Raw genomic sequence first — 12,761 nt, 5'->3', positions numbered from 1 at the left:
TAAAAAAAATTACTGACCCCAAATTACTGACCAGTAGTGTATATTGTTATTACAAAATTTATATATTTTAAAAACATAGCTTCTTTTTTTTTTTTTTTTTTACTTTTTATTCCTCAAAGTATCCTAAAAAAGTATCACCTGTTCTGAAAAACATATTAAGCAGCGAACTGTTTCCAACTTTGATAATGAATCATCATATTAGAATGATTTCTCAAAGGATCATGTGATAATGATCCTAAAAATTCAGCTTTGCATCGCCGAAATAAATGATAATTTAAAGTATAATAAATTGAAAACCAATTATTTTAAATTGTAATAATATATCACAATATTACATTTTTTTATGTATTTTTGATCAAATAAATGCAGGCTTGATGAGCAGAAGAAACTTCTTTCAAAAACATTAAAAATAGTAATGTTTCCAAACTTTTGACCTGTACTGTATATATATATATATATATATATATATATATATATATATATATATATATATATATATATATATATATATATATATATATATATAACCATTGAATCTCTCTCTGTCTTTCTTTTGAACATGTTGAGGTTATCATGGGGCTATGGAGCATCATATTATAAGCTCCATATGGGGCCAGGAATCTTGGTATACTGGTATTCTAAAATGGTGTCATTAATATGCCACCTCAAATATGAATTTTAAGGGATCTGTTTGTGAAAAAAGTTGCTAAATAAGAACTATAACACGGTTTACATGCTTGCCGAATCAGACACCCATTGTAGACCTGGAGATACTGTAGAAACAGCACTTTCAAAATTTAGGTTTGAGGTATGTGTGCAATTGTGTAGATGAAAAGGTAAAAGCTAATCACATATTATACTCGAAAACCACTAATCCCAAAGGAAATTTCCACTGGGAACCCGTGGCAAACTACCCCCAAAAATGACTTGATGACTTAAGAGCTCTGTTGAATGAACTGTACATCTATGACCCAGCATCAGTTTCAACGTGAAATTTATTCACCTGCATGTCATTCCAAACCCGTTTGGACTTTTTTTTGGCCATACAATGGAGTCAATGGTAACCACAACTGTTTGGTGACCAACTCTCTTAAAAAAAAAAAAAAAAAAAAAATATTTACTTTGTGTTAATATGAAAATATTTTATGTTTTTGTTAGTTTGAAGTCGTGTTTTTTTTTTTTTTTTGGTTAACTAACCCTTTTACTTTGAAAAAAGAGGTTGGAATTATTTGTGACTAATCTTAGAGTACGATAAACTTAGCCACAAAAATGCAGTCACCTTTCACAAGCACCATTCTTTGCTGAATCAATTAAGCGTTACTGCGCCTTTAAGAAACCTGTTCGACGGTGAGGGTGAACAGTGCGCATGCTTGAGAATAGAGGAAGTCGGTAATGGTGACGGATGATGTGGACGTAAAAGGGCCAAGAGCATCAGCGCGTTTTCAAGAAAGAAAGAAAACAAATCTTAAAGACGGACTCACGGATATGAAGCACGGTTTTTGAGAGGTGTCTGAGTTTCTCTGCACCGAGACAGAACACACCAACGGTCCGCGATGATGGCAGAATGCGATCCCACCGACGGCGAGCCAGAGAAAGGCGGCGGAGATTTCACACCGGAGATGAACTTTTTCCCGTCGGAGGTGCCCGCGGTGTTATTTGAAAAGACCCGGCCGGCGCCGTCACTAGGACTCTCGCTGAACCCCGGGGCAGCGGTCCGGATCTCGAACTCGACGGAAAGCGTCCTGACGGAGCTGGAAGCGGACGGCTCGGGGGAAGAGGCGCTACTGTTACCGGGACCTGCCGTGAATCTCTCACCTCGGGCTGGAAGAGAGAAAAGGACGCGGAGGAACAGACACAGCTCATCGTCTGATAATCTGGCATCTCCAGGTGAGATATACGAGCCTGCTATCACAGCTCGTAATCAGATCAACATGTATTCAGATTAAACTGGTTCAAGGTAGAGGTGTCACACTTCAATACGTTTTGTTTTGCTTCTCTAAATTTGAGGCGTATGTTTCATTATAATGGTTCAGGTTTGTAAATAACATTGCTTTTTATTACTGCTCTTTAATACAATCAACAGAATTCGCACAGTAGTTATTAATTAAAACTATTAATCACGCCTTTATTTAAATATAGCCACTCCCCTTCTTAAATGACAGCCACTTTTCGTCATTTTGTTGTATAATCTGAATTCAACCGGGGAAAGTACGCACGAGGGACCAGTCTGCTTTAGTTTCCATAGCAACCGCGCGTGTTCTGTTTCTGTTACGCGTAGTGTTCCGAAACCCAGCTAATGTACCTTTGGGAACTTTGAAAGGAATTTAATGAAAACCTCCTTTTTTTCAGAGAGTGGAGAGGTTGTTGTTTTTTTTTTGTTGTTGTTGTTGTTTTTTTTGGGCCTTCTATTTTACACACACAGAACAAGTTTTAATGCAAACGAATATTACAACTCTAAATATACTAAATTTGCTCCCGAACATAATCTCTGTTCTCTGTGATGTTACTCCATCTCCTTTATCTCAGAACATGGTCCGTTATGCAACCATTTCCATTTTCCACTGTTCAGCTTGCATGCTCTTTGAACCTGGGGCGCACGTGTACAGATGACACCCTAGCAGCTGCTGACATCACACAACTCTTGATATTCGTGCTTGGCTGTTTCTGTGTGTGTTGCATGTGTTTTAGTCTTTCCAGGTGCATCTGTACTAACATGATTACTGGAGCAGCTGTGGGGTGTATTGATGCAATAATGTTTTCTTGCATATTAATAACAGGTTCATTTGAAATGAATGCAGATGAGCCAGAGAGCAGAAAGACACTGTCTCTAAGATCCACATCTAATTCTTCAGTGAAAGGGGAAAAACTCCCACTAGAGTCTCACAGGAGTGTAAATGAAGATATTAGAGTTGCATCACTGTGATATGCTATGTTTGCTTTTTTATCGGCATAATTATCTCCACAAAGCATGCAAATAGTACATGTAGTTATTAAATATAGTTTTGTTACGCAAGAAAGCATTATGTTTGCTGAGATCCCAAAGAAGGTCACATTACACTTTAAGATGCTTGAAATCGAGATGAAAAGGAAGTAGCAAGTAACTGATTTTTTTTCTTTTGAATTGTGATGTGCATCCGAGTGTAGCGGGTTATCAAAAAAAAAAAAAGTGTTTAACCTGACTAAATGGTTGCAAATGTTTTGCACATTTCACCAGAGAGCCATTTTCACTGGAAGATCCATTTATGACATTATAATTAAAAGTAAAAAAAAAAAAAAAAAAAAAAGGGTTTAAATTTGACTTTAAATTTGTTCAAATTAGATTTAAAATCCAACTTATCATCATCTTCTTCTGTTTTTTTATTTATGATTTGTTCGGTTTATTTAAAGATTTATTAAATTAATAAATTTAAAGGGTTTTATGCACACATTTGATCATTGTCACAAAATTAACTTGACAGTGTTAGAAATTTGTCAGGTCGTATATCACTGTGAAGGTGTTTATTTTGCACAAATTATACTGTAATATACAAGTGGATGTGGTTATATAAATACCCCTGTAAAAAAAAAAAAAAAAAAGAAAAAAAAAAAGGAAAATAATGGGATTTTTAATTGTCATATATCCAGTGAGCCTAAATTATTCTGAAGACGTGAAAGAGTTTTCTCTCTTTGAAATTTGTCTTTTTGAACTAATGCAATTTTGGCAACATGACAAAGACATTTGCATCTAGAGTTATTAGGCTATTCATTTCATGGATGTGACTCAAAACTGCCTCTGTTTTATTTTGTGTATGAGACCGATGTCTCACGGTGTTTACAAAAACGGTTTAATCCATTAACATTAAATGAGTTTTGGAGCAGCACGAGTTTATGTCATTATAACACATTGTAGCCAAGATAAAGTCTTTCAAAATCAAGCCATTTATGATGATAAATATTTATGACATGCAGATGCATGTTTGGATGGGTGTGTCTGTGTGTACGAGAGAGGGAAAGTGCACTTGTCGTCTTCTAAATGTTTAATAACCATAAGCGAGGTTCTGTCTGTCTGTGTCTAATGGACACTCTTATTCGCCCAGGGAAAGCTGCCCAGAGACCATCAGCTGTGTGTGTTCATGTGTTTTACCTTGTGTTAGTTTTACTGCAGTGTGTGTGTGTTGTGTAGTGGATTCTGAAATGAGCGTTTTAATGAAACAAATAAAACCCTCCCTGGGTACAGGCATCATGTGAGACGTATGTGTGGCTTCGTTCACACTGCTTTTCAAACTTAATCTTTTGGTCTGCGCTGTCATTTTGCAAGTAATTGCATCTGATAATCTGTTTGTACAAGGTTGCTGCATGGGTTGCTATTGTTGTTATATAATGAATGCATCAGCAAGAATGCTGCAAGGCTTTCTTTCAACAGCTGAGAGTGCCAAACCACTTTTGGATGTGGTTTCATTGAGTTTTCTAAACATTGGATTTCATGTGGTTTGTGCAGGCTACAAAAAAAATTAAATTCATTTGCATCATAATTGCTCATTTTTGCTGCTGTTCTACACAAAGCCTCAGTGAGAAAGTTGTGGGTGCAGTTTTCAGAGTTAGTAAGAGACACACGGGCCTTCTTTAGGTTGGAATGGATGGTGACTGAATCATCTGATCTGATTATCAGCTGCCTGTATGCAGATCACATGAGTGTGCGTCTGTAACTTGCATGTGAAACACTGGTAAGCATTAGTCCCATCAAAAAAAAAAAAATTCTAATAAAAGTTCTGTGTATCATAAAAACACATTACTATGGAAACCTGTTTGCACCACTGAATAAAACATAAAACAAGGTAATTGCGATTTTTTTTTTTTTTTTTTTTTTTTTTTTTTTTTTTTTAAATCTCAGTTCATATCTTGCAGTTCGGACTTTATAACACACAACTGTCAGAATTGTGAGTTATAAGTCAGAATTCCGAGATATAAACTCACAATTGACTTTTTTTTCTCAGAATTGGAAGTTCATATCTCGCAGTTCTGACTCCCAATTGCGAGTTCATATCTTTTTTTTTTTTTTTTTTTATTGCTTGATAATTTAGAGTTATAATTTCAAGATATGAAGGCATCCCTATCAGCTTAAAAGCATGAAATTTTTTTTTTTTTTTTTTTTGTGTGTGTGTCATTAAAATTAACACTTTAAGATGACCTCAAGAAAAAATAAATATTAAAGAATAATTTGTATCTTTAATGTACCAGCATGCACTCTGTGGGGATATATTCTTTTATTTATAACTGGAAAAAAAAGAAAAAAATGTTTTTTTTCTTATTAAAAATGATTATTGGACATGTTTTCCTGCTATTATAAATACTTTATAAAATACTCTTTCACTGCTGGAAAAAAAAGAAAAAAAAACTTACTTCCTTTTCCTGCTTCAATTTTTTTTTTTTAATTTGTTGTGTTTATTGGTGTTTTTTTTGTGAATAAGATGATGTTTTTTTGTAATAATTTGTGAAATTTACAAAAAAAAAAAAAAAGTAGGACGGGAACTTCTGTCGATTAGTTTTTGATTGGATGGAGGCAGATCTGAATGCACACTTGCAGTCGATTGTAAGGCACAGGGTTTAAACAGACTAAATATTTGGAAAAGTCCGGTGTAAAAAAAATAAATAATAAAAAAAAGGTAATTTTCCATGCTGTGTCTAAGGAATATGCAGAAGTCATCTTTGTGGTGTATTCAGATCTACACTGAGTTATACTAGTGTTCTTAACCTTGTACAGGAATAATAGTAGCTGGATTCGGTTTAGTCTACATTTTTTCTTTTGGCAGATTTTACTAAATAGTTACAAGAACCCACATTTAAGCTGTCAATACCTAGTACAGAAAATGAAAACATTGCATTTGCTGGTCTTTAGATGAATCACTTTGATATTGAACCTTTCATCTATGGTCTATACGTTTTTTTCGGCTTCTCTGCACTCCAGAAATGCCCAGTGCTCTTTTAATTTTTTATCTTTCTGAAGGCTGGTTTGCAGACAGAGCAAAAGTGTTTGACTAAATTGCATGCTCACTAGTGATTCAGCTTTGAAGCTCGGATTTCTAGGAGAAGGTTCAATTTTGTTCCAGATAAAAATATCCTCGGGCATGAATTTCACTCTGATGGAAGTTATTAAAAGAAAATCATTCCCCAGACGTCCTGCTGTATGGCCTTTTGAGATGAGGGGATATATTTACATTTAAATACAGACATACAAGAGAATATATTCGCTGCACTGTACATTTGAATCACTTTGTATGTATGCATATAGGTAATAGCAGTGGAGAATTCAACCATTTCCCAGAAGACCCAGAGTTTGGCGAGATCATCCAGAGAGCTGAGCAGGCGATAGAAAATGGTGTATTTCCTGAACGCATCTCGCAAGGATCCAGTGGAAGCTACTTTGTCAAAGATCCCAAAGGGGTATGTGTATTTAAATGTTAAATGTAGAGACTGACCCTGAAATAATCAGTTTTAATAGCCATAACAGAAAATCAAGAACCATAACAAATTTCCAAAAGGGGGTTAAAGAACTTAGAAGACTTAGAAATTCTCAGTGCTTCATAATAGGTTTAGTGACTTTTCATGCACCTCACGTCATTGTGCAGTTTGTATGCAACGTTATGCGTCACAGTGTTTACAGTAGGATAATGTATGCATGATCACCTCTCTCCTGTGAGCTAAACAAATATGTTTATGCATGAATGTTAACGTGTCATTGGTTTGGATTCATTCTCTCGGAAAAACATTTCTTTTTACAGTATAGTTCATAGTAGTTATTTTCAAATCTTGTGAATTTTCTTGATGCCTGTATCTTCTCTCGTTTAGAAAATCATTGGCGTGTTTAAACCAAAATCAGAGGAGCCTTATGGTCACTTAAACCCTAAATGGACCAAATATTTCCATAAAGTCTGCTGCCCGTGCTGTTTTGGCCGTGGTTGCCTCATTCCTAACCAGGGCTACCTCTCTGAGGCAGCTGCCTCACTTGTTGACCAAAAATTGGGTTTGAGGATTGTACCCAAAACTAAGGTGAGGGTGTGCATTATAGAAGCATTTAAACAGACTTTAAGAAAAAGCTTTGCTCCTGGAATTAACTTTTTGCCCTTTGTTTTCAGGTAGTGCATTTGGCCAGTGAGACTTTTCACTATAGTGCAATTGACCGTGCCAAATCACGTGGTAAGAAATACGCACTGGAGAAAGTCCCCAAAGTTGGACGACGGTTTCACAGAGTTGGCCTTCCTCCAAAGGTAACGAAACGCCTCATTTTGAAACTTTTTTTTTTTTTTTTTGTTTAACCCATTCACATGGATCCACAAAAACAACTAAAGCACTGTATTATGCAGGCCACTTTGTAAAGAAATTTCTGCATGTGTATAGACTGAACGCATAACACACATGCATGACATCACCGTTTTCACAAATCTAAAGTTTATACAGAGATAAGTATCATTATAAAAAAAAAAAAAAAAAAAAAAAAAAAAAAAAACTTTCAAGACAAAAGTTTGCATTTTCCGGCCCCTCAAATGCTGTTGTCGTGTAAATGAAGGGCCACGACTCATAAAGGTTTTTCTGTTTTTTGTTGAAAATGGTGACGTAAACAGATCCATAACTATCCCAATTTTCAATACTTTTTTTTTTTTTACTCTTTTTTTTTTTTTTTTTTTTACTCTTTTTATTTTTTTTTTTTTTCATCTCTCTTTTAAAACCTCGCTCAATTTCTTATATGGAACTCAAAAGGAAATATTTAGTCATATGTTTTCTTAGTGTCATTATTTCTGGAAAATGTTGAAGCTGTAGCTCTAAATTCTCATTTGCAATTTTGTTCCCAATCGTTAGCAGAGAGTATGATTTTCCTGATTTGTTTTCTTTTGTGGATGGGCTCATTTCAGCTGTTTGTGGAGGGCTATCATGAAGCAGACTACTGGCTGAGGAAGTTTGAGGCAGAGCCTCTTCCAGAGAACATGAGGAAGCAGCTTCAGTCTCAGTTTGAGAGGCTGGTGGTGCTGGATTACGTCATCAGAAACACAGGTACCTAATGCTGATGTTCAGGCTATTGTTCTTGAACTTATTCCCTTGTAAAGCCTTGAGTTATTTTTACTCAAATAGCTATGCTATAAAGTAACTTTATTAGTATTAGTCACTATTGTCAAAAAAATGAAAGCTTTTTACACTTTTTGGAGGTTTTTATTACTATGGTGTTTTGAAGAAAACTGGTTGTCATGGTTATTTTTTAATACATATTAGTGCTGTCAATTGATTAAAAAAAAAAAAATAAATAAATAAAAAACCTAGTTGCACATTTTTTTTTTTTTTTATGAATTGAGTTTAGTTTAATCCTTCCTTACATTCATTTTTTTTTTTATATTTTTTTTTTTAATTCATTTATTATTCAATCTTTAATTTAATGTAGAAACAACATAAAGATAGTATATGTTTGAAATTTGATACATAGCATCTTTTTTAATGACTGAAGGCGAGTATGGCCTGACAACAACATCTCATCTGACCGCAGTTCACTGTTGTTCTACTGAAGCTCCCTCGTCACCTGTAGCTTTTCTGCGCTTGTTTGAATAGCACCTGGTGCAGAAGTGAAGCTTGAGTGTGCATCTGAAAAGTCTGAAAATGTTCTGCGTCTAAATAAATGCAATATTTCTCAAGAACAAAGAGATAGAAACAGCAGTTGTGAGTGGTGTGGTGAACCCTAGCTCCGCCCCTACGTTAATGGCGTTAAGTATTTTTTACCGCAGTTAAACTAAAAAAAAAAAAAAAATTATTACATGCATTAACATGCTAATTTTGATGGCACTATTTTTTTTTTGTTTTGTTTTTTTTGTTTCATCTCTTTCAAGAAACCATAAGGGGATTCTTGTTCTCACTCTTGTTTAACTGTTTTAAACAACTCTTTTTCAGGCAGACTTTTTCATTATCTTTCTTAATTTCCTCTTCTTCTACCTCCCGCACCTTACAAATGTGCCGTGTCTTTCAGCACAACATGTTATGGCCGAATAAAATAAGTGCTAATTGTTCACAGCGCTTTTGAAAAGGAAATCTGATATCTCTTTTGGCTTCTTCAGACAGAGGGAATGATAACTGGTTGATCAAGTATGAGAAGCCCGGCGATGGAGAGCTGACGGAGAAGGTGAGCTGGGGATATTTTTAGAGCTCCTCTGTTTGCAGTGCAGGACAGCTCAAAGAAAATGCCATGACTGAAAACCATGTGCCTGGTGAAATGGAAGCAAGAAAATGCAGGGGTGTCATATTCATATTTTTGATAATATAATATTTTTAAGTAAAAATAGATGTAATCCATGTGTTAATATAATTTGTTTGAGTAAAATTAGGTGTTGTAATAATAATAATATTTATATTTATATTTATATAAATAACATAATATAATATGTGTGTGTGTGTGTGTGTGTGTATATATATATACACATATATATGTATGTGTGTGTGTGTATATATGTGTGTGTATATATGTATGTGTATATATGTATGTGTATATGCATGTAGTTATGTATGTTATTGTAATTATTAATGTTTATTTTATTTATTTATTTTTTGGATATTTGAATGGGCTTCCATCTCTTGGTAAACAATTCCTCCCATATGCACAAAGCTCTTTAAACATCTCGCCACGTCAGACATAAGACCGATTCAGTATTGCAAAAGCAGCCGAGTTTCTTTATATATCTCTGTTGGATCAAGTTGCTGCAGAGGTTATATTATGGATGTGATGATTGCTTCGCAGTCTCGTACAAATGTTTCTCTTCCGTGTGTCTCTTCTCAGGAATCTGAATGGACTGATCCAAAAGACTCTGCCATACAGATAGCAGCTATAGATAATGGTTTGGCCTTCCCTTTTAAACACCCCGATGAGTGGAGAGCATGTAAGTAATTTTTTATTTTTTTTATTTTACATTTAAAACAACTGTTTTCTATTTTAATATTTAAAATGTAAATTATTCCTGTGGTGGTAATGCAGATTTTTCTGCAGTTATTACTTCAGTTTGCATGTTTAATGTTTAATAATGCTTAATATTTTTGTGGAAACTGTGATTTTAGGATTCTTTGAATAGACAGAACAGCGTTTATTTGAAATGGAAATCTTTTGTAACTTTATAAATGGCTTCATTGTCATATTTAATCAATATAATGTGTCCATACCGAATAAAAGTATAACGTTTACACCAAAATGCTTTTTAAACCGTATCAAAGAGTTACCACATACAGTATCCACAGTTTCTGTTTTGTCTACCAAGTGCATTTCAAACATTTTAAGCATAAACATTTAGATCTAGAGATTATTTAAGATCATGACAAACATAATACAGTCTAGTACAGTATGTCCAGATTTTACTGGTAGTGTATAAATGATCATACTTAACAGATGAAATGATTATTCTTCATCTTGATGCATATGTAGATCCGTTCCACTGGGCATGGTTGCCTCAGGCCAAAGTGGCCTTTTCCCAGGAGACAAGAGACCTTGTGCTCTCGCGCATTTCTGACATGAACTTTGTACAGGACCTCTGTGAGGACCTTTATGAGATGTTCAAGGTAGGAAATCTCACTGTCACAAGATTAAGTCTTACCAGGGCTGTACTTGCATTCTTACCATTTAATGCAGTGAATTTGTTATTGAAATGTTGCTCTGGCTGAGCCTTCTTGGACAGGGCTTTAGCATGCTGTCAGTCTGGTTTCTGTTAGCAGGCTTGAGGCTAAGCATGCTGTCACTGAAACCCTTAAAGAAGTTGTGTCTCTAAATTCATCTCATTTTAAGTTGCTCTGCTAGAAAAATTCAAGCCACGAAAAAATTCACAAAACCAAGTAAAAGTCTAGATAAATGACTAACTGATCTCTGTAACTGACCTGACCCTGATCTCTTTTCTGTGATGTCAGTACAGTCCTACTCACTGGTTTGCAGTAAAGTAGGTTGATCATTTATGCATTAATTTGCAAGAATCCTAGTATGGATGAATACTCTCTCTTTTTTGCATTTAACTGACTTTTCACATTAACATCATATATGTGTTTTCAGACAGATAAAGGGTTTGACAAAACCATGTTTGAGAAACAGATGTCTGTTATGAGAGGACAGGTAAGGTTTTATGCTTTGAGATGATTTTACATTATGCTTTCTCTGCTATTCCAGAAATAGTGTTCCGTTCTCACATGCTTCATTCTTCCTAAACGCTGAAGCTCTTCATAATGAAAAATTCACAGCTAACGTATATTAATACACCCAGCCGGAATGCTATTTTCAGCTTATCACATCTGAGGCATAGAGTTGAATTAAGACCTAAGATTTTGCATTGCCAAAGAAAAAGATTGTTCTTATTGAATATTTGGCATATATAATATAACACTATATATATATATATATATATATATATATATATATTATTATATATATATATTTCTAAAATATAAGTATTTTTTTTTTTCCGTAATATCTTGATTTGGTGCTCAGAAACATTTGTTATTTGCTATTTCTGTTGAAAACAGAACAGTTGTGGTGCTTGATATTATATGTAAACTGCATTTTCTTATCAAATAGATCTTAAACCTGACCCAGGCTTTGAAAGACGGGAAGAGCCCCATCCAGTTAGTGCAGATGCCTCGTGTGGTGGTGGAGAGGAGCCGCGGGGGAGGCCAGGGTCGTGTGGTCCAGCTGGGCAGTGCTTTTACCCAGACCTTTCACTGCAAGAGACCCTTTTTCACATCCTGGTAAAAGGGCCACACAGAGAGGACGAAGACTGGAGTGAAAATGGACGAGGGTCCTATACCACAGACACTGGGTGAAGACTTCCTGGGTGAAGAACTTTCTGAGAGAGACTTCCTGGGTGAATGTAGCAAAGGGAGAGACTTAGAAGAATGCATGAAGGTCTTTTGTGGATTATCCGAGGCCTTTTGTTTTCCTGAGCCGTTTCCCAGAATTCTCCTCTTCAGCTCACTATGGCTGTCAAGATGGAATGTCAAAAGGGAATCGTTTGTTGAAAATGTTTGTTTTGTGGCGACAGCCTTTCTCAACTGCCAATTTTATAAGTATAACTATAGATATAAATGAAGAATGATGCATAAAATATCAAGTTAAACTTGAAAAATGCTTGAATGTAACTTGCAAGTTTACATTTTACACTTCTCCTGAGGACATTTCAACACCAAGAAATACTGGTGACCGTGGTATTTAATATGATGAATGTATTTGCTGATTATGTAACAGGATGCAAGTAACAGTATATACACATTGTTAAAGTTGGGTGCTTTGTAGCCCCTGATAAAAGCATAATTACAAAATGTTTTTTTTTTTTTTTGTCTCACACACAATCCTGTGTATGCATCTTGGACTTTGTATTTGAGCTGAGCGGTTGTTAATGTAGAGCTGTATATTTAAAATTGAATAAAATAAAACTTTGGGATTGGTAAAAGTAGATCTAGTATTTAGATTTTTTTTATGTTAGGTTAGTATTAGTTGACTTTTTTTTTTTTTTTTTTTTTTTTTTTTTTTTTTTAACAACAGACAAATTACAAAATTTATTGTGTAACTTTAGCGCAAAAACCGTCAGAACACGTGTGTTTTTGAATGATCATCTGAATCAGTGGGCTCGATGTTTGAGGTACTGTCTTGCAGTTTGGTTGTCATTGTGTTGCCACCCTGTGGGTACTTTTAGTAATAACACTCCACACGTTCGTCAGGCATATATGCTCAAGTTTAAAATGTTTTTGCTCTAAACGTGGTTGTACCTGACTGTTTAAAGCTG

The 12,761-nt window shown here is 34.9% G+C and overlaps 1 protein-coding gene across 1 annotated transcript; it reads left to right on the top strand.

The window, feature by feature from the left end:
* The first annotated feature begins 1,357 nt into the window (after window positions 1-1,357).
* LOC109061685 (phosphatidylinositol 4-kinase type 2-beta) lies at window positions 1,358-12,433 on the top strand. Its single transcript, XM_042720312.1, has 10 exons — window positions 1,358-1,887; window positions 6,269-6,420; window positions 6,826-7,026; window positions 7,113-7,244; window positions 7,872-8,025; window positions 9,072-9,136; window positions 9,788-9,887; window positions 10,424-10,557; window positions 11,039-11,098; window positions 11,558-12,433. The coding sequence occupies exons 1-10, from the start codon at window positions 1,554-1,556 to the stop codon at window positions 11,729-11,731; spliced, it is 1,506 nt and encodes a 501-aa protein (XP_042576246.1). The 5' UTR covers window positions 1,358-1,553; the 3' UTR covers window positions 11,732-12,433.
* The last annotated feature ends 328 nt before the right edge of the window (window positions 12,434-12,761 follow it).

This window comes from Cyprinus carpio, chromosome A1, assembly GCF_018340385.1.
Source record: "Cyprinus carpio isolate SPL01 chromosome A1, ASM1834038v1, whole genome shotgun sequence".
In the NCBI taxonomy this organism is placed as follows: Eukaryota; Metazoa; Chordata; class Actinopteri; order Cypriniformes; family Cyprinidae; genus Cyprinus; species Cyprinus carpio.
This window is presented reverse-complemented; position numbering and strand designations above follow the sequence as displayed.

What these genes read in the sequence shown, in the direction of transcription:
- LOC109061685 (XM_042720312.1), top strand. Translation starts at nt 1,554, where the DNA reads ATGATGGCAGAATGCGATCCCACCGACGGCGAGCCAGAGAAAGGCGGC. An exon ending in GGATTGTACCCAAAACTAAG is followed by an intron (nt 7,027 to 7,112) that starts GTGAGGGTGTGC and finishes CTTTGTTTTCAG; the next exon opens with GTAGTGCATTTGGCCAGTGA. An exon ending in TGTCTGTTATGAGAGGACAG is followed by an intron (nt 11,099 to 11,557) that starts GTAAGGTTTTAT and finishes CTTATCAAATAG; the next exon opens with ATCTTAAACCTGACCCAGGC.